This window comes from Macaca nemestrina, chromosome 16, assembly GCF_043159975.1.
Source record: "Macaca nemestrina isolate mMacNem1 chromosome 16, mMacNem.hap1, whole genome shotgun sequence".
NCBI classification, from domain to species: Eukaryota; Metazoa; Chordata; class Mammalia; order Primates; family Cercopithecidae; genus Macaca; species Macaca nemestrina.
Window position 1 is genome coordinate 66,159,343 of NC_092140.1, and position 13,995 is coordinate 66,173,337.

A 13,995-nucleotide genomic window follows, 5' to 3' on the forward strand; every position below is an offset into this window, starting at 1 on the left:
TGGAGTGCAATGGTGTGATCTCAGCTCACTGCAAACTCTGCCTCCTGGGTTCAAGTGATTCTCCTGCTTCAGCCTCCCAAGTAGCTGGGATTACAGGTGTGCGCCACCATTTTTCACCATGTTGGTGCAGCTGGTCTTGAACTCCCGACCTCAGGTGATCCACCTGCCTTGACCTCCCAAAATGCTGGGATTACAGGCATGAGTCACCATGCCCAGCCACATTTAAGTTGATTTTTGTATATGGTGAGAGATGGGAATTTCATTATTCTACATATGGTTATCTAGTTTTCCTAGCAGCATTTATTAAAGAGACTATCCTTTTGCCAATGTATGTTCTTGATGCCTCTGTTGAAAATGAGTTGGCTGTAAGTATGCGGATTTATTTCTGGATGCTCTATTCTCTTCCATTGGTCTATGTGTCTGTTTTTATGCCAGTACCATGTTGTTTTGGTTACTATAGATTTCTAGTGTAATTTGAAATCAGGTAACGTGATACCTCCAGCTTTGTTCTTTTTACTCAGGGACTAAAATTTTAACACAATTTTTACTATCACCTTCAGAACCACAGTTAATTCTTATTCAGAAAGCATATTTTGCTTTAGTTAATATTTTCATTGGTACCCAAAGGTTCCTTTAATCTCACTTCACTGCAATAAAGAAAAAAAAAGCTGCTTTAATGATGAGTGAAGAGCATATGACGATAATTTTTTCAGTTGTCAAGTTGCAATAAATTCAACAAGGGATGACAGTAGACAGCATTGGGCAGATTGGGCAGTGCCCTACACTCAGGGCTGACCTTGTGTTTTTATTCCTTAGAGAAATATACAGCCATAAAATTGGAGAATGAGCCATTATGTGGCAAGTCTTTCTTCTGAGTCATCTGTGAGGCTCCCTTGCAAGGTGTGTGACTGAATTTGACATAGGAATTTGAAAAGCTGTTTCTACACAAAAGTAGGAATCCTACTCTTCAAAAAGAAGACAACATAATCACAAAGTCAACAAATCTCCCTGTGGGTATAGAAATCAACATTTTAGACAAACATATATCTTCTGAGGAGGGGGCCTCATTTACCAGAGGCAGACACCAGATGAAAGAAGAAAAAAGAAGGGAAATCACTGAAAAGATCATACAAGGCCTCAACCTACCACATTTTCTCTCGCATACCTATTATTCTAAATCACCTAAGCTCCAGCAAATGTAACTTCTCACTCTTTCTGTTGTCAGAACACTGTGTCACTGCATGTACTATTTCCTCCCTGCACCTTAAAATACCTACTCATATTTTAACAGCACTCCTGGTTACCCCAGGCAGAAGTAATTTTCGAGACTCTTAGTCCTTTCAGTTTACATATTTCTTACAATATTTTTATACCTATGTGCCTACTTCATTGGCGTATGAGCTACTAAGAGGCTGAAATCTAAACCTCATTTGCCTTTGTACCTTCAGCACTGGATTAAAGGGCTAGAACACCTGATAAATGCCTGCTCAAGAGAAAAGTATGGTATAGGAGTTTATATTAAGTGAAAAAGCTCAGAGGAGCCTGAGCTGCAAAGGTGAGTATATAAAATGACAAAGAATACCAAAAAAGGCAGGTGGGAGGAGGGCTGCAAATGTCTAGTGAAAGTTTCCACCTCAGAAAAGAGCTCAGAATGGCCAAACGGAAATACCAAGAATAGAGGGGACACTTTCCCTTCCTTCTCATTGCTTTCCTCCATTCCACTGGGCATGGCTCTAAAAGTTTCTTATTAAAATAACCAAATGCAGGATTTGGAAAATCATTCCCAATGATTTCCTAGGAAATGACTAAAGTCAGTCACATACCTCCCTGATTTCAGTCATTCCCTAGGAAAATTCATTAGCCTATAAAACTCTGCAAGAACGTTAAACAGTGTGATGGACACATTATTATACACACAGCTACTGAACTGTCAAGGATGAAACCATATTTTTTAAAATTCTGTTTGTTCTAAACAATTGAGTGACCTAAAGTATGTGACAAAACTGAAAAGATTACTTTCATGCAAGAACACCATAAATTTGTTTTTATAATTAACATTCAATCAAGAATGTAACTATTTAACTATTTTTTTATTTCTATTTTATTTTATATATATATATATATTTGAGACAGAGTCCCGCCCTGTCACCCAGGCTGGAGTGCAAAGGTATGATCTCAGCTCACTGCAACCTCAGCCTACCAGGTTCAAGCTATTCTCCCGCCTCAGCCTCCCAAGTAGCTGGGATTACGTACCTGCCACCATGCATGGCTAATTCTTATATTTTGTAGAGACAGGGTTTCACCATGTTGGCCAGGCTGGTCTTGAACTCCTGACCTCAGGTGATCCGCCCGCCTTGGCCTCCCAAAGTGCTGAGATTACAGGCTTGAGCCACCGTGCCTGGCCATATATTCTTAACTATTTTTATACAGATGAAGCAGAAATGCACAAAAGCTCTATAATTTCATCTCAAAAGTTGTAACACACAATTAAGGGTCCATTCCTCCTTTTCAAAATTCTTAAATCATTCCAATTGAACAGCACCTTCAACATTCTGTAACAAATACACAAAAGAAAGTGCCAATCACCTTATTTTTGACATGTAACTAAATTCTACTGCTGTGCAACTTATATGACCATCAGTCATCTGCAATCGCAGCATCCTTGGTGCAGCCTGAGATTCTTCGTTATCCTTTGGTGCAGCAACATTGCGAACTTTTTGAATTTGCAAAACACATGGACCTTCGAGCTGTCAAAACAGAAAAGAATAAAAATCACTTTCTAGTCATGAAACTCTATTCAGGGCTGTGTTTTCATTTATAGTGTTTCTCTTTTCCATAATAGTCATGCTTTATGATTTATAACTTCAATTAAGATTGAAACTGAAATTATATATTATCAAGTTTTTTCTTTGTTTTGGTATTGAAAGAGAAAACTTCAAAAAGGTCTCCTGAAGAACAATTTTTTAAAATAATTCTGAATTCATTTTCAGAAGGTAATGAGAAAAGAAAACCCTAGGAAAACAGTTATATTTTAGCATGAAAGGTATATTTATCGATGTTGTTAGTCTTATGCACTCTAAATCATACACATAAATCCAGCTTCTCCCTCCTTTTACATTAAGGGACATTTTGAAAATAAAGAACTTTGCAGCTTTTTTAAGGGAATCAAATTTATGGCAGCAGTCCAAAAGAATGCTTTCTGGACCGGGTGTAGTAGCTCACACCTGTAATCCCAGCACTTTGGGAGGCCGAGGCAGGTGGATTACCTGAGGTCAGGAGCTTGTGACCAGCTGGGCCAACATGGTGAATCCCTGTCTCTACTAAAAATACAAAAATTAGCTGGGTATGGTGGCGTGCACCTGTAATCCCAGCTACTCAAGAGGCTGAGGCAGCAGAATCACTTGAATCCGGGAAGTGGAAGTTGCAGTGAGCCCATATCAAGCCATTGCACTGCAGCCTGGATGACAGAGCGAGACTCCATCTCAAAACAACAACAACAACAATAACAAAAGAATGTTTTCTGTTCAGACATCAAGTTTAAAGTGCTCCCTCTTCTGGTATACATGAAGCATACAATACCACCAAAACCATAAAAAGTTCAAGAAGTATGAGTTGTAATTGACATATTTTCACATTTTCCTTTTTAAAATAAAAAATTTTAATTTAACTTTGATATTAAATCTAATGCTGTATTATATGTGTTGGCCAAATTTCAAAGATAAAAATAAAATAGAGCAAAGTTGAGAAATAACAGTAAAATCTGCTTATGTGTCTGAAAAATAAATTTAACTAAAGTGACAACTTCTACATCTTTAAGTAGTATCATACCTTAGGGGAAAAAGGCTGTTTTAAAATTAGGCTTTTAAGTAAAATATTTCTCTGCGTATTAATTTATATTTTCAGCAAAGAGAAATGTGAAATGATTGACAAATATTTACACTACATTTCCTGAGCAAGCATGTTCCCAAGTTGAAAATTTTCTACTCCATATTTACCAGTATTTTGCCAAAAAATGAATAATTTTGTTATTATAAATTTAGGCCTAGAGAATATAATTAGAAAAGAGAATCTAAAGTTTCACCTAATTTTCACTTAAGAAAAAAAATTTCAAGTTGAAGCAAGTCTGAAACTCTTAACAAGTATAGATAAGCTGCTAATTCAGGATGAACTTTTTCTTTGGCTTTTGTTAATGCCATTAAAATAAGGACATTTAAATTAAATCATAGGCATGTTATGGTTATTATAGCTCACAATTCTGTTTATTTTGGTATCCCATATTTTTAGTCCAGGCACTGACAAATATCTAGCCTATGCTTTCCAATACAATCCTCCAGCCACATGTAGCTATTTAAATTTGCATTTAAATTAAAACTAAGTGAAATTAAAAATTGTTCAATCATACTAGCCATATTTCAAGTGTTCTATATATGCAGAGCACAGAGTTAGACCACTTTCATCACTGCAAAAAACCCACCACACAGTTGGTGATGATCTAAGCCTATGTGTTCCAAAATGAGTCCAAAATGAGACTCATGCATCCTAGGCACCTCACTTCCATTCAAATGTAGGAGGGAAACATTTGTTTTTATTTGATTCAATTAAGATTGAAACTGAAATTATATATTATCAAGTTTTTTCTTTGTTTTGGTAGTCAAAAAATTCCAACTTTACCAGTATTCGATTCCTGGAGAAACAACGGCACCCTTATTCAATCCATACAACACAGGTCACTAGGCATCTTCATGGAATTCTGGGAGTTCTACGTCCCCTGGGTGTTGGCATGACACCTTCACTTGTTTGCTTTCAATGTATTGTGACAAACTGCCTTTTCTTTGTGCACAGTTAAGTGGACATATGTATTACATTACCTAGTTTCACCCACTAATGCTCACAAAATGGACATCACTTTAAAAAATTCTGTCAAAGGAACACAAATTGAAGACAATGCCAATGATGCAAATGCAGGGCAGGAACAGGACTATTTTGGTGATCTCCTACATCTGGTTGACTATGAGAACAAAGATCTGGGGAATGAAGGATAGGGAGGAACACCTGCCCCCAAATGCTGATTTCCAAGCAAGTAGCCAGTTTACTTATTTAATTAATCCTGCTCCTGGCCTCTCCACCTCTTTTTGTGGGTTAAATAGTGGCTCCACCAAAAGACAAGTCCAACTGGAACCTATAAACGTGACCTCGTTTGGGAACAAGGCTCTTTTCAGATGTAATTAAGGTAAGGATCTAGAGATGAGAACACTGTGAATTACAGTGGGCCCTAAAGCCAATGATGAGTGTCCCTAGAAGAGAAGGGGAAACAAACACAGAGAGACAGGGTATAAAGACCAAGTCAAAATGAAGGCAGAAATTAAAGTTACACATCTACAAGCCAAAAAAGACCAAGGACTACTACAGCTAGCAAAAGCTAGGAGAGAAGCATGGAACCGATACTCCCTCAGAGCCTCCAAAAGGAAGCAACCCTGCTGACACTTTAATTTTAACTTCTGGCCTACAAAACTGAGAAAATTAATTTCCATTGTTTTAAGTCACCAAGTTTCTGGTAATTTGTTACAGCAGCCTCAGATAACTAATATACCCACTCATGTAATGAGTTACCTGATTGCAAAGAAAATACTGTATATTGGCCTCAGCCTCATTCATCTTCCTCTTGAGATCCAGCCTAGCTAGGGAACATGAGGGAGGGGGCACTTATTCAGCCTCCTCACTGGATTGGCACTTCCATGAGTGAGTGTACAAGCCTACATGTTCTGTGGTTCAGTTGATGCGTTCATTTGGCTGTCCCACTAAGCCACATCTTCAAAATACATTTTAATCAGTAATAAAGTTATTTTGGCCCAAATATGCCACTCTTGTACTTGTTAACTGGTTCAAAAGCAAAGTAGAAAAGGAGGTATTATTTATTAGATCCTCCTGAGAAACCCATAGATTTTACAGAATCTCTTGTCACTTCTTAATTTGAATCACCAAGCCTTAATAGTTCCACAATTCAGAAATATTCTATAAGTAAACCAGTATATATAATGATTTTTTTCATTATTCTGCTTACAATATTCAGTTTCTTATACTCTGTAGTTAAAACATAGGGAAGCAATGGACCTAGATAAAATATACATAATAAACTTTTTTAAATGTTATGGTTCTAAGATCCTAAATCCTGAATCTAAAATCATCTTAAGGCCAGGTGCGGTGACTCACACCTGTAATCCCAGCACTTCGGGAGACGGAGGTGGGTGGCTCTCTTGAACCCAGGAGTTTGAGACCAGCCTGGGCAACATAGGGAGACCCCATCTCTACAAAAAATACAAAAATTAGCCAAGCATGGTGGTGTGTGCTTGCAGGCGCAGCTACTTGGGAGGCTGAGATGGCAGGATCTCTTGAGCCTGGGAGGTGGAGGCTACAGTGAACCATGATTGTGCCACTGCACTCTGGCCCAGGTGACAAAAAAAAAAAAAAAGTGTCTCAAAAAAAACCAAATCATCTAAAACATCCACAAAAATAGACAAGAATTAACTTCAAAATCTTTCTTCAACTACTGTTAAGAGCAACTCCAAAGTAAAAAAAAAAAATACTAATTTCAAATGAAAATAATAAAAAGGATTAATCTTGGTCACACAAGTTTTCTTTAATGTCTGATTTTCTCTTTTGTATTAGTATAAGAAACAATCAAATGAAAATACTCTAAAAAATTTTAATGGCTTAGAATGATGTATCATTGCACCTCCAGGTAAGCATGTCTAACTCTAATAAACAATATTAAGTATCTGCTACAAATATTCTCTCAGGGCATTAATCCACGCATCATTCCTTCTTCTCCCGAGGTAGATGAATACCTCTGTCATCTAAACTCCTAACTAGTCATACCAACTGATATGAAATATCAGATTTAAATGCTTGTGTAAGTTTATTAATTTATTGATCATACTAAATAACATTCTTGTGTATCAATCAGACTCTCCAAAGTCTGGATGACAGGGGACTAATTCTCTACAGTATAATCGCATCTGGATAAACACTTAAAACAATTTTTTTTCTTAACTCTAGAAACCATTTAAGACACTTAGCCTGAAAATACATGCCAGCCATTTATTTTTATAATCTTTTTATTTATTATTATTTATTATTTTTTGAGATGGAGTCTCACTCTGTCGCCCAGGCTGGAGTGCAATGGCTTGATCTCAGCTCCCTGCAACCTCCACCTCCCAGGTTCAAGTGATTCTCCTTCCTCAGCCTCCCTAGTAGCTGGGATTACGGGTGTGAGCAACCACACCCAGCTAATTTTTGTATCTTTTTTAGTAGAGACGGGTTTAGCCATGTTGGCCAGGCTGGTCTCAAACTCTGGACCTCAGGTGATCCACCCACCTTGGCCTTCCAAAGTGCCGGGATTACAGGCGTAAGCAACCACACCTGGCCTGTTTTTGAAACTTATTAATTCTCTTGAGAAAGAAATTTCTCAATCTGTATACCTAACAACATAAACATCACATTCTCCATCAACCCCAGAAATAAACCAAATACCCAAAAGGAATATATGAGTATGATTCAGTTCCAATCAATGTTCCATCATTATTGCAAAGTAGATTAAAATTAAGAGAAAATGAAATAGTTTCATCTTCCATAGTTCTTTTATCTACAAAGTCATAATTCATTTCCTTCTCTACCCTACCACTACTTCCGAAAGCATTTCCAGTAGCTTCAGAGGAGAGTTCCTAGGGCTTATTTTTTCATCCATTCTTTTATTTTAAGGGAGGTTTTTGGCTAAATTATTGACATCTTTACCTTAAGGCCCAGGCAACAGGGCAATGTTTCAAGAAAGCTGCCTTGGAAGAAGAAATACTAATTCTGCATATAGCTGCTTTAAAAGCCTAAAAGATAAGCTTTAAATAGCATTTATGATTATCTCTTTTTTTACCTACTTTCTCTGTCAAACATCTCTTAGTATCATTTTAACACAATTTGACTTTAATAAATAAATATAAGCCAGGCGTGGTGGCTCACACCTGTAACCCCAGCACTTTGGGGGGCTGAGGTGGGCGGATCACCTGAAGTCAGGAGATGGAGACTGGCCTAACCAACATGGTGAAATGTGAAACCTTGTCTCTACTAAAAACAAAAGTAGCCGGGCATGGTGGCAGACACCTGTAATCCCAGCTACTTGGGAGGCTGAGGCAGGAGAATCGCTTAAACTCAAGAGGGAGAGGTTGCAGTGAGCCGAGATCGCACCATTGCACTCCAGCCTGGGCAACAAAGAGCAAGACTCCGTCTCAACCAATCAATCAATCAATCAATCGAGGTGGGATAGGAAGAGAGAAAAAGTCGGATTTGTCACACACACCCTGTACCATTCTAAGTACGGTATCAGACCCAAGAAAACAAAAATAAAAAAGAACTATACATTGTTAGAAATTTCAAAAATATTCCCAATGTCATCCATGTACGCATTTAGGGTGAACCCCAATTTGGGCTACATTTCCGTCCAGAGAAGATGAGTGTTTGCCTCCGGCAGTAACAACACCGCAACGAAGAGTTTCAGCTTTGGGCTGGTGGCAAAGGGGCAAAGTTAACCTTAGCCGGCACTTTAACTCACTGTAAGTCAGTAGCACCCCCACTGGCTCAAGGCAGAAACAAGCACATATCCCTTCTGATTCAAGTGGCCAGGATCCTCACAGAGAAAGATCAAGAAAAATGAAATCATAACAAACTATCATGAGACTTACAAGGAAACAAGCTACAAAGAGGGAGAAACATTAAAAAAAATTATTTAAAAAAATTTTAAGCCCCTAAGGACTTGAGAATTTGTAATTATCAAACACAGACTACAAAATAATAAGCCTAAACTAGAAAATTTATACAAAACTTTAAACCCAATAGGAACAAGTATCTTCTCAAGCATACATGTGACATTTACAAATACATATCAAGCCATAAAGACTCTACAAATTTCAAAATACATTTATTATTCAGGCCAAATTCTCTGATCACAATGTAACTGGATTAGAAATCCATAACCAAAACAAATCTAATATTCTGTAATCAAAATAGGGAAAGAAGTAATCATAAGGTGAATTAAAAAATATTTAGAGCTAAATAATGAAAGTACCATGTATACAACTTTTATACCTGAACATATGTTTGTAAATATGTAAATACACATATTTCCTATATAAATATAGGAGTATAGTTAAATCAGTGCTAGAAGAAAAATTAATAAAGAAAACTGGAAAAAAAAAAAACAAAACTAAAGAGTTGAATTAAGAATTTGTCTTTTATATCATGAACAGCACTTCAAGCCAGCTCAAGAAGCAAAGCAGGCCAACAGAAATGCTGTATTTTTAATTTATTCTACTAAAATTGTTTAAAATGCTTTGTATTTATTGAAAGCTTAAATGGGTGGGTATTGGTTCACATAGCTCTACAGTACCTCGCCAGGGAGCATTCCAGTATCACGCAGGGTCATGTGATCTAGCCAAGAGCAGCCATTAACCTAGTGATTAACATGAGAGACATTGTCTTATGGAGAATGGGATGCTTAACTTTGTCAAGCACCTCAGTTACACATTTGCCTTTTCTACAATTGTACTTCCCAAGTGCTATTCCAGTAAGAGCTGATACTCATTTCGGGTACCAAACCTTTTGAGTTCAACTGATCAAACCAAAGGAAAAGTGTTGCTAGAGAAAATTACGAGGGGCGGAGCAAGATGGCCGAATAGGAACAGCTCCAGTCTCCAACTCCCAGCGCGAGCGACACAGAAGACAGGTGATTTCTGCATTTTCAACTGAGGTACTGGGTTCATCTCACTAGGGAGTGCCGGACAATCGGTGCTGGTCAGCTGCTACAGCCCCACCAGCGAGAGCTGAAGCAGGGCGAGGCATCGCCTCACCTGGGAAGCACAAGGGGAAAGGGAATCCCTTTTCCTAGCCAGGGGAACTGAGACACACAACACCTGGAAAATCGGGTAACTCCCACCCGAATAGTGCGCTTTAAGCAAACAGGCACACCTGGAGATAATATCCCACACCTGGCCGGGAGGGTCCCACACCCACGGAGCCTCCCTCATTGCTAGCACAGCAGTCTGCGATATCGCGGCAAGGCAGCAGCGAGGCTGGGGGAGGGGCACCCGCCATTGCTGAGGCTTAAGTAGGTAAACAAAGCCACTGGGAAGCTTGAACTGGGTGGAGCTCACAGCAGCTCAAGGAAACCTGCCTGTCTCTGTAGACTCCACCTCTGGGGACAGGGCACAGTAAACAAAAGCAGCAGAAACCTCTGCAGACGCAAACGACTCTGTCTGACAGCTTTGAAGAGAGCAGGGGATCTCCCAACACGGAGGTTGAGATCTGAGAACGGACAGACTGCCTGCTCCAGTGGGTCCCTGACCCCTGAGTAGCCTAACTGGGAGACATCCCCCACTAGGGGCAGTCTGACACCCCACACCTCACAGGGTGGAGTACACCCCTGAGAGGAAGCCTCCAAAGCAAGACAGTAGGTACACTCGCTGTTCAGCAATATTCTATCTTCTGCAGCCTCTGCTGCTGATACCCAGGCAAACAGGGTCTGGAGTGGACCTCAAGCAAGCTCCAACAGACCTACAGCTGAGGGTCCTGACTGTTAAAAGGAAAACTATCAAACAGGAAGGACACCTACACCAAAACCCCATCAGTACGTCACCATCATCAAAGACCAGAGGCAGATAAAACCACAAAGATGGGGAAAAAGCAGGGCAGAAAAGCTGGAAATTCAAAAAATAAGAGCGCATCTCCCCCAGCAAAGGAGCACAGCTCATCGCCAGCGACGGATCAAAGCTGGACGGAGAATGACTTTGACGAGATGAGAGAAGAAGGCTTCAGTCCATCAAACTTCTCAGAGCTAAAGGAGGAATTACGTACCCAGCGCAAAGAAACTAAAAATCTTGAAAAAAAAGTGGAAGAATTGATGGCTAGAGTAATTAATGCAGACAAGGTCATAAACGAAATGAAAGAGATGAAAACCATGACACGAGAAATACGTGACAAATGCACAAGCTTCAGTAACCGACTCAATCAACTGGAAGAAAGAGTATCAGAGATTCAGGATCAAATGAATGAAATGAAGCGAGAAGAGAAACCAAAAGAAAAAAGAAGAAAAAGAAATGAACAAAGCCTGCAAGAAGTATGGGATTATGTAAAAAGACCAAATCTACGTCTGATTGGGGTGCCTGAAAGTGAGGGGGAAAATGGAACCAAGTTGGAAAACACTCTTCAGGATATCATCCAGGAGAACTTCCCCAACCTAGTAGGGCAGGCCAACATTCAAATCCAGGAAATACAGAGAACGCCACAAAGATACTCCTCGAGAAGAGCAACTCCAAGACACATAATTGCCAGATTCACCAGAGTTGAAATGAAGGAAAAAATCTTAAGGGCAGCCAGAGAGAAAGGTCGGGGTACCCACAAAGGGAAGCCCATCAGACTAACAGCAGATCTCTCGGCAGAAACTCTACAAGCCAGAAGAGAGTGGGGGCCAATATTCAACATTCTTAAAGAAAAGAATTTTCAACCCAGAATTTCATATCCAGCCAAACTAAGTTTCATAAGTGAAGTAGAAATAAAATCATTTACAGATAAGCAAATGCTTAGAGATTTTGTCACCACTAGGCCTGCCTTACAAGAGACCCTGAAGGAAGCACTCAACATGGAAAGGAACAACCGGTACCAGCCATTGCAAAAACATGCCAAAATGTAAAGACCATCGACGCTAGGAAGAAACTGCATCAACTAACGAGCAAAATAACCAGTTAATATCATAATGGCAGGATCAAGTTCACACATAACAATCTTAACCTTAAATGTAAAAACTAAATGCTCAATTTAAAAGACATAGACTGGCAAACTGGATAAAGAGTCAAGACCCATCAGTCTGCTATATTCAGGAGACCCATCTCACACGCAGAGACATACATAGGCTCAAAATAAAGGGATGGAGGAAGATTTACCAAGCAAATGGAGAACAAAAGAAAGCAGGGGTTGCAATACTAGTCTCTGATAAAATAGACTTTAAACCATCAAAGATCAAAAGACACAAAGAAGGCCATTACATAATGGTAAAGGGATCAATTCAACAGGAAGAACTAACTATCCTAAATATATATGCACCCAATACAGGAGCACCCAGATTCATAAAGCAAGTCCTTAGAGACTTACAAAGAGACTTAGACTCCCATACAATAATAATGGGAGACTTCAACACTCCATTGTCAACATTAGACAGATCAACGAGACAGAAAGTTAACAAGGATGTCCAGGAATTGAACTCATCTCTGCAGCAAGCAGACCTAATAGACATCTATAGAACTCTCCACCCCAAATCAACAGAATATACATTCTTCTCAGCACCACATCGCACTTATTCCAAAATTGACCACATAATTGGAAGTAAAGCACTCCTCAGCAAATGCACAAGAACAGAAATTATAACAAACTGTCTGTCAGACCACAGTGCAATCAAACTAGAACTCAGGACTAAGAAACTCAATCAAAACCGCTCAACTACATGGAAACTGAACAACCTGCTCCTGAATGACTACTGGGTACATAACGAAATGAAGGCAGAAATAAAGATGTTCTTTGAAACCAATGAGAACAAAGATACAACATACCAGAATCTCTGGGACACATTTAAAGCAGTGTGTAGAGGGAAATTTATAGCACTAAATGCCCACAAGAGAAAGCAGGAAAGATCTAAAATTGACACTCTAACATCACAATTAAAAGAACTAGAGAAGCAAGAGCAAACACATTCAAAAGCTAGCAGAAGGCAAGAAATAACTAAGATCAGAGCAGAACTGAAGGACATAGAGACACAAAAAACCCTCCAAAAAATCAGTGAATCCAGGAGTTGGTTTTTTGAAAAGATCAACAAAATTGACAGACCACTAGCAAGACTAATAAAGAAGAAAAGAGAGAAGAATCAAATAGACGCAATAAAAAATTATAAAGGGGATATCACCACCGACCCCACAGAAATACAAACTACCATCAGAGAATACTATAAACACCTCTACGCAAATAAACTAGAAAATCTAGAAGAAATGGATAATTTCCTGGACACTCACACTCTTCCAAGACTAAACCAGGAAGAAGTTGAATCCCTGAATAGACCAATAGCAGGCTCTGAAATTGAGGCAATAATTAATAGCCTACCAACCAAAAAAAGTCCAGGACCAGATGGATTCACAGCTGAATTCTACCAGAGGTACAAGGAGGAGCTGGTACCATTCCTTCTGAAACTATTCCAATCAATAGAAAAAGAGGGAATCCTCCCTAACTCATTTTATGAGGCCAACATCATCCTGATACCAAAGCCTGGCAGAGACACAACAAAAAAAGAGAATTTTAGACCAATATCCCTGATGAACATCGATGCAAAAATCCTCAATAAAATACTGGCAAACCGGATTCAGCAGCACATCAAAAAGCTTATCCACCATGATCAAGTGGGCTTCATCCCTGGGATGCAAGGCTGGTTCAACATTCGCAAATCAATAAACATAATCCAGCATATAAACAGAACCAAAGACAAGAACCACATGATTATCTCAATAGATGCAGAAAAGGCTTTTGACAAAATTCAACAGCCCTTCATGCTAAAAACGCTCAATAAATTCGGTATAGATTGAACGTACCTCAAAATAATAAGAGCTATTTATGACAAACCCACAGCCAATATCATACTGAATGGGAAAAAACTGGAAAAATTCCCTTTGAAAACTGGCACAAGACAGGGATGCTCTCTCTCACCACTCCTATTCAACATAGTGTTGGAAGTTCTGGCTAGGGCAATCAGGCAAGAGAAAGAAATCAAGGGTATTCAGTTAGGAAAAGAAGAAGTCAAATTGTCCCTGTTTGCAGATGACATGATTGTATATTTAGAAAACCCCATTGTCTCAGCCCAAAATCTCCTTAAGCTGATAAGCAACTTCAGCAAAGTCTCAGGATACAAAGTTAATG

At 39.1% G+C, this 13,995-nt stretch overlaps 1 protein-coding gene across 9 annotated transcripts in view; it reads right to left on the reverse strand.

The window, feature by feature from the left end:
* The window catches only part of LOC105485571 (tudor domain containing 3), a 198,852-nt gene that overhangs the window by 125,543 nt on the left and 59,314 nt on the right, over positions 1-13,995 (reverse strand). For 8 of the 9 annotated variants that reach the window (XM_011747926.3, XM_071081261.1, XM_011747924.3 and 5 more), the window contains one exon: positions 2,587-2,747. In XM_011747926.3, coding sequence (XP_011746228.2) covers positions 2,587-2,660 — 74 coding nt within the window. In that variant the 5' untranslated portion in view covers positions 2,661-2,747. Of the gene's footprint in view, positions 1-2,586; positions 2,748-4,671; positions 5,385-13,995 lie in introns of those variants that run through there. The other variant, XM_011747927.3, reaches the window with a different exon arrangement.